This window comes from Ceratotherium simum, chromosome 9, assembly GCF_057802395.1.
Source record: "Ceratotherium simum simum isolate JZ-2026a chromosome 9, ASM5780239v1, whole genome shotgun sequence".
In the NCBI taxonomy this organism is placed as follows: domain Eukaryota; kingdom Metazoa; phylum Chordata; class Mammalia; order Perissodactyla; family Rhinocerotidae; genus Ceratotherium; species Ceratotherium simum.
Window position 1 is genome coordinate 36,400,269 of NC_141908.1, and position 8,600 is coordinate 36,408,868.

Here is an 8,600-nt window from a genome sequence, read left to right on the forward strand (position 1 = left end):
GTAAACGCAGAATCAGGAGAAAGAAAAGTGAAAAATAAAGAGGTTAGGCTACTTTGCCTCTATCATTTTAGATTGACAGACTGAAGCTGGAATAAATTAGATTAAGCAATAATATATAGCCTTTTTATTCATGAATCAATGCACAGAATAAATCTTTTTTTCGCAAAATGTTTTTCATCTAAGGATTCAGAAGTCCCAGCTATTTCCAGTGGCAGCATCTGTAGCTTGGCCAGTTTCCACAGAGATGAGCTCGTGTTGATTTTCATCACATTTGTTCAAGTCTGGAATCTGGGTAAAGCATGCAAACAGTCGCATTGCCAGTTAAAAGGTGCAGTCATCTAGTACCCTTTGAATAATGCTCTTCACCTGCATTTATTGGGATTTAAATGACATTTGCAATTATGAATCTAAGCATGGATTATTTTAAATAATTTGGATTAGAGTAAGAAATAGCATAAGATAAAGCATTCTAAAAGGAATAATGCCATGATACATACTTGTTCTTAGGAAACGTAATTATATTTACTTTAAATTCTTCTCAATTGACATCTGTATTGTATTTTTTTCAACACCATTTTGGGATAGCTTTTGTAAAAAGAAGTAGTCTCTCCATTACATCTTATCCAAGCACATTGTCTAAACTGCAGATTGACCATCATAGACATTTTCCTGTTATCCAGCTTATAATGTTTCCGTATCATTATCCCTGTGTTAATTGCACGTTAATATTCTGTGGTGAAACTAGATTTAAAACTATGATGCTGTTGAATTGGAATATCTGATATTTGTTTACCTACATCTAATGAATGTGTAAAAGGAAGAGCAGAAGAACAAAGACAGGTTAAAGAGCTTGCAAAAGTTCTTGGTATAATTAGGAAAGTATTAAAGTGGATTCTAGTCACTCCTTTGCTGCAGACCTTTTTAATACACCCCAAGTTTCCACACTTAATTTCTCCCGCTGTTACAGATCTACAGATGGAAAATGTTGAGAAACTCTAAAAGTTGGGAATATGAGTAATGTATCTTTTTCTATATTTTTAAATATTTTGAATGTTTGACCATTTCGAAAAGACAAGTGCTATCTGATAGCTAGTGATTTTTAAATTTAATTTTCTATATTATTAATATGGGACAAATAACTAATATGTCAAAATTCCCCACTTATGTTAATGCATTATCACTAATTTCCAGAAAAGAACAGGAAATGCAAGTGATCACTACAGAATGATAGAAACAGCTGTCATTACTGAGCATTGCCTGAGTACCAAGCACTGTTCTGTGCCCTTGACTTACCTCAAACTCTCAACCGCTTTATAGGAGAGGGTATTGCTATCTCTACTTGGTAGAAGAGAAAACTGAGGCTCAGAGAGCTTTAGGTAATTTTCACAAGCTATTTGGCAGTGGGATTGGAAGCCGAATTCATATGTTTTTCCATTATATAAAGGTGTTGCCTCACTAGTTTGCTAGGGAATTAAGTAAACTTAATTTCCTACAGTAGAATAAAATCCCCACCTTACTTTTCAGTCAAAAATCATCCACTAGTAACAGTGCTTACAGGTATTTTTATGTAAACAAACATCTGAAATACCTGTTTCCATTGTAGATGCCATTGCACCTTAAGCACCTTAATAATCAAAGGCCTGTTTCCCCAAAGTGAAAACTTTATACGATTTTATGTCCCCCATTTTTTCCCTCCGTTTAAGTTTCTCTAGTTCTTTCCATGGCTTCTGGTAACTACATTGGAAACAACTCAGGGTAAGCTCTGGGACCAGAAATGTGGTATATTATAATGGTAACTAATAGGGATAGAATTTTGATTTTTAATTTTATATTCCTTTCCTAATGAAAAGAAAAAAGTCACTAAAATAAAATGGGCTAAGATGGCGATAGTAATCGAATTTTGTTTCAATATTTACTCTATTGTTGTCAGAAATAATTGAAAAAAGTTCATGATGTCAACTTACTTCAACTCTCAGTGTATACATGCATTTATAGTGATCAAAGGACAAACCTACAAACCTATGTTACATTGGTAAACACTGAGTTATATTGACTGTATGCGCTCACTTCGGATAATTCTACCCACCATCAATTTTCAACAGAGGGAGTTTTTTAGATTAAAATGGGCTTGTAAGGGAAGTACTATCACTTAACAGTAAATACATATTTATGATCTTTTTTTCTTAAATTTAAATTAATACCCTAAACTGGAAAGATACATAAAGAATTGATGACAGTAATTGCTTTTGGAGAGAAATTGAAGGGTACTTCTTTAATTAAACTAGTAAAAGGTAGTTGTTTGTTTTATTATTTCATATCTTAATGGATAGGAAGAGCAAATGTTTGTTCTTTATTCTAGGTGCTTTGCTGGATCTTTAAACTTCTCGAAATAAAACCATGTAAATACATTAGGAAATACATTTTTTATCTTTTCTGAATAAGTGATGATCTGTAATTTTTTCTCATGAAATATTTAGTCAGAGGCTGGAAAATTATTTGAAAATACAGAATTCTACGTGTATATGCCCATAAAACTTACAAATTACTTTTTAAACTAGTTTTGTTATCTTCATATATAAATATTTCTGGGGGCTACTCCTGGTATAATATTGAGTATGAAGACTGATACTCGGTCACCAACAGATTTCCACCATGACAGTGAAATTGATAAATTGTTGAGAGTCAGAGTTCCTAACTAAAATCATAGAGACATCATGGCAAAGTAAAAATAACAACAAAACCTCCAGGAATTAGAATATTACTGCATCTTTTCTCTATAGCTTCCTAGATCTGTGCCCAGGAAGGTCAAGTGATTTAATTTCTCTGAGCACTATGTTCCTTATCTTTAAAATGGACATAAGAATATTTTCTTATCAGGATGATATGGAAGATTAGAAATAGTATAGAGAAAGTACCTAACACAATACCTGGGATGTGATAGGCATTTATTTTCTATATAAGTTTCTTTAAAAACTGTCTGGAAAAGGTGGTATATAAGTGATAACATCTGATTCCCTGGTGATGTATAACTGATAATAGTTACAAGGCAAGATTTTGGAAGGATTCAATGAAAGATCTAGTTTATCTTCAATATGGCTTTTTAATTATGCATTTTATCCTAGTTTTAAGTATTGTATGTGTGATTACTAGTCAGGGGGAAAAAAGATAGAATATCACTTTATCCAAACTATTCCAGGCTTAAACACAATAGAAATTACTTATAAAGTGACAGAGGGAGAATAGAATGAAATAAGAAAGACTGTCATTACTTGTTTAAATTATACTTAATTATTGAAGAGATGCCTTTTTAAAATTTGTCTATCCTTCTACATTTTAATAGCCTTTAATAAAATCTGATAGTAAAGGTAGAGGGAAGTACTGAATTTTGCAACTTACAGAAAATTGTGTCTTTTGACTAATAAAAGACTGAAATTTGATATATGGTTTTAATTTATTCATGTACTTCCAGTCTTCACGCAATGAATATTCAGAGGTTGACTGATTTAATAGTAACTCAGTCTAAATATATGATTTATGAAGAGAACGCAATTGAGTAAATCAACATAGCATTAGGTAAATGATAGCCAAGCAACATAATATATAAATAGCAAAATTTTACATCTGATATCCAGCATCCAGTTTCAGAGATTCCTACAGCAGAAATAGAACTGGGCTATTCCTATAGCCCTGATTGCTGATTTTAGCATATGGATTTCTAAAACTTGAGCAAAAGTTCATTCTGGCCTTAAAGGTCCAGAAGAATGGAGCCACCACGATGACTTTCCATTATCCAACATAGAAATATTTTCTACTTTTATTCATTTAGCAAACACTTGAGATAGTGATCTCTGCTCTCATTTATAAGAGCCAACTTTTTTAGGCATCATATGACACATTGTACATTTCTGTACACATTATTTCATGCACACAGCAGTCCTGTGAGACAGGTGTGGTTTTCCGTGCTTTACTCTACAGAAGAGGAAAGTGATGCTCAGTTAAGGATCTTTCTTAAGATAGATACTTAACTGAGGTACTTACTTTACATGGTAGTAAAGTTTGGATTCAAAGTCAGCCTTGTTTCATAGGTCACATTGCTTCTTGAATGATAGAAAATGATTGTGTGATGTCTCTACTTATCTCCTTGTAGAGACACATACGTTCTGAAATTGTTCTATGCCATTTTTACTTTTGGTTTATGAATAATAAACAATTAATTATGCTGTGATATATTAGCCTCCAAACATGAACAGAAGTGCTCTGAGTTTTTCATTGGAATAAAGTATATATATCAAAGCTATTAACATATTAAAACTGTTAACATATTCTATTATTCAGTCTACTCAGATAAACAGTCAAAGATTAAATAATAAAGCAAAATGAATTCCTTAGGTCAAACTGGCTTTACATGTGCTTCTGCTCTGCGTAATTTATCAAGGATTTTCTTTTTGCTTATAGGGATGACTTGTCAAGCTCGAACATCATACACTGAAGATGAAGTTCTATGGGGTCATCGTTTTTTCCCTGTAATTTCATTAGAAGAAGGATTCTTTAAAGTTGATTACTCCCAGTTCCATGCAACGTTTGAAGTCCCCACCCCACCTTACAGTGTGAAGGAACAGGAGGAAATGCTTCTTATGTCATCCCCTTTAATAGCACCAGCCATAACTAACAGCAAAGACAGACATAATTCTGTGGATTGCTTAGATGGACTAGATGACATTAGTACAAAACTTCCAACTAAGCTGCAGAAAATTACTGGGAGAGAAGACTTTCCCAAAAAACTCTTGAGGATGAGTTCTACAACTTCAGAAAAAGCCTACAGCTTGGGAGATTTGCCCATGAAACTTCAACGAATAAGTTCAGTTCCTGGCAACTCAGAAGAAAAACTGGTATCTAAAACTACCAAGATGTTGTCTGATCCCATGAGCCAGTCTGTGGCTGATTTGCCACCAAAGCTTCAAAAGATGGCTGGAGGAGCAGCCAGGATGGAAGGGAATCTTCCAGCCAAATTAAGAAAAATGAACTCTGATCGATTCACATAACAAAACACCTCCTTAGACTTTATTTACTGTTTGGTTTAGTAATAGTCCAATATTTGGCAAATGAGGTAATCCTCTCTAAGGAATCTGAAAATACCTTTCCCCCCAAGTCATATATACACATTTGAGAACCTTTCCTTCCCAAGTATTGCTACTATGCAGAAAGCAAAAGTCGTGAAGGGAGGACATCATAAGGAAGTTCTTATTAATGGGCATGTATTATCACATCAAGCATGCAATAATGTGCAAATTTTGCATTTAGTTTTATGGCATGATTTATATATGGTATATTTATATTGTATATTCTGGAAAAAAATATATATATATATATTTAAAAGGGTGGTACTCTCCACAACATTTCTAACATATGTATTAAGCCAAACATGAGTGGATAGCTTTCAGGGTGATAAAACCATATATATGTACATATACACATATATATATGTGTATATGTACATATATATGCACAGAGACACATACATACATATATATCTGATAAAATTGTGATGTTTTGTTCAAAGTTGTAGTTCTTGTGCATGTTTACTTTATTAGGCTAGGAAGACTTCTGGCATTAATTATTAATACCAAATATTTTAGCCTTAAATTATTTGTCATTTTAAAAATCTGATTTAATGTTTTTTGCTGTTTAAGGTCCTGGGAGGTTTTCAATTGTACTTTATATGAGGGAGTCACACAAGTCTGTGCTATTTACGGCCCTGCAAAAATATAACCATTATATATTTAACTTGTAAATTTTAGAGCATACCAATATGCTGAAATTTTCCTATGATTTTTTAAAGTTGCTAGTACTGGGGGAGAATAAACATTGATTAATTTGAGAATTGGTCCTTTCCTGGACTAATGTCTGGAAATCTGTTTTGTATGTGATCTAATCCAAATATGAGCTCTGAACAAATGCTGAATCATTGTAATAGTCAGTAGCCAAGTTATATTGAATATATCAGAATCTGCGTGAAATTACATAATTAATTGTCCTTGTTTCAAACTGAGTCAATTGGGAACATTTTCACTCTTTTTCTGGAACTTCTGTCATTTTAAAAACCAATAATTTATCCTCGAGGAGACACAAAAATACAATGAAACAGATGATAAATACTTATGCTTAAAACATGTATGTCTAAATGAGTCTCTTTTTTAATGCTGTTCTCTTGTTTGTGGCATTTGTTGTAACAGGAATGACTTTTTTCCTCACCTGGGGAACCTATCTCATCCCATGCCTGTCACTCAGTTCAGGAAGAATGTTTTGTATATACCTGAGAGAATTTAAAATTATATGAATTGAAGATGTTTTACCCAAGTGGTTTTTTTTTTTAGTAAACATTGGTTTTATTGGTGTTTTGGATCCTTGGCCTACCAAAATAATTTTAGCAGTACTATTTTTCTAACCCCAAAGTCTGATATTTATTACTCTTTAGTAGGAGTCAAAACTATTGCTCAATAGAACACCTGCAAAATAAAGATTTGAAATACAGAGATTTTTATGAAAATTTACAAGTGCTTCTTATCAAAATATCATGGATTTTCCTGTAAAACTTCTTTGGGCATTGCAGTCTAAGTCTGTCCAGAATTAATCTATTTCTCCTCATTAATATGTAAATCCTTAATGGCTGATTTGGGGTCTCATCATTTCCCATTTTTTAGCAATCCTGTGATGATTTTCTTAATGGAAAATTATTACAGCAACAATTCTATCATAAACTACAATAATACCTCTGGCTACCTCTGTATCAACCAAATTCTGTAGGTGCAAACATATACCAGGGAATTGTTACCGGCAAAATGATCAACCTTGAGCATCCATCCACTGTGAATAGAGCTGGTTGTCCTACCCCTGATCTCCAAACTTTCTTATTTGCTGGATGTAGAAAATGAAATAGTACCAGAGAGAGAAGGGGGCCCAGGGGGCAAGGTATATTTATTATCAGTGGAAGAAACTGCATAGATCATTTAGTCCAACCACTTAAAACTATTTAGTTTTTAGACTGTTTAGTCTATTTAGAGCCATAATTTAATTTGGAGAGTCATTTAAATTTGTCTTTGGTACCAAGGAGAAGATAGGACCAAAAACAAACTCTCCAAATGTATTCACTCATTCATTCAACAAAATTTTTGCATGTCTTTTATGTCCTAGGCATTTTCAGCTCCTGGGGATTTGGACGTGACTAAGTCAGAGGTCACTGCCCATTTGAATACTGTATTATCAGTAGGAGAGTGGGGAGGGGACACTGTGGAGACAGATATGAAACAAATGAGATGATTTCAGATAGTCAAAATGTCAGTTAAGGTAAGGAAAATGGATAACAAGATGAAAAATGACCAGGTGGAATAAGAATTGATTATTTTGGAAGAGATGATTCGCTTAGGGAGGGGGTGATCTTTGAACAGAGACCTGAATGATGAGAAAGAACCACTGTTAGCAAAATTAATTTTTCTTAGTGAATGCTATTGCTTTATCTTTTCCACAAATGTATGGGAAAGGTATGATTTCTGCATGTAATTGCAGTTTAACACATATTACTATGTTGATCATAGGTCCCAGGTAATCCGGGAGAGTTCCAGTTTATACCTGTTGTACCTGTGTAATTACTAATAGCACTCCTTTTCACTCTTAGAATGTCCTGGTTTGGATGATTCATTATATGGTGACTCTACGTTTTTGTTGAAACTAACTAAATTATGAAGTCTGATATATTTGGATAAAAATAAAGAATTGCTTTTTCTTCTCCTTTTGCTGATTTTTTTGACACTGATCATTCCAAGCAAAATCATTTCTGTTTCACATATTTCAGCTCGGAGGACTTCTTATCAAAGTGATTTCATGTAACATTTGTTCAATCTGTACATGAGGTGTTTTCTCAGCGGTGGAAAGTTATGCGTTTTATTGACTGAATAAAGAATAAACCTCTGGTATTTCCATTTCAGGAAGTTGTAAGAGCTCAAATCGAAAAAAGTAAAAGTCAACTTAAGCCAAGAATTTTCAGCTCACCAGTGTGGTGACTATTGGAAAACAAAATGTAATGTGTTCATTGAACTGAATGACTCTACTTAACTGGAAACTAGTCCCTTTTTATGGGATTTTCATAGTATGGCTCCTGTCATGGTAAAATATTTCATTCTATTTATCAAAATGATGTAAATAAAAGAGATACAATTATTTTGATAATGCTTATATTCAATTTAAATATTCATTCTTCTTAGCAATATGTGAATACACTTCTGTAAATACATACAAATTAAAAATAAGGTTATTTTATCATTAATTATTTCTGAAAAAAATTCTTCTATAGTTTCAAATTCATCCAAATATGGCTTTAAATACTATGAAAAGTATTTAATTGTCTCAGTAGTCAAGAGCCACTTTGTCTAGACAGAATGGAGCCATAAGGGATTATTTCTATTGGAGGAAGAGTGAGACTATGGAGAAGGTGGCTTACATTCTATTTGCATTATGAAGAATTTCTACCATATTCCATACTCTGAATAGAGTTCAGCTTGACTGCACAGCATGTCTGTGAGCCCTACTTCAGAATTTGTGCTTGA

The 8,600-nt window shown here is 33.1% G+C and overlaps 1 protein-coding gene across 1 annotated transcript in view; it reads left to right on the top strand.

Moving 5' to 3' along the window:
- KCNJ3 (potassium inwardly rectifying channel subfamily J member 3) overlaps positions 1-7,844 on the top strand; it is a 147,018-nt gene extending 139,174 nt beyond the window's left edge. The window contains exon 3 of the mRNA XM_004423818.3: positions 4,456-7,844. Coding sequence (XP_004423875.1) covers positions 4,456-5,042 — 587 coding nt within the window. The 3' untranslated portion in view covers positions 5,043-7,844. The remainder of the gene's footprint in view (positions 1-4,455) is intronic.
- The last annotated feature ends 756 nt before the right edge of the window (positions 7,845-8,600 follow it).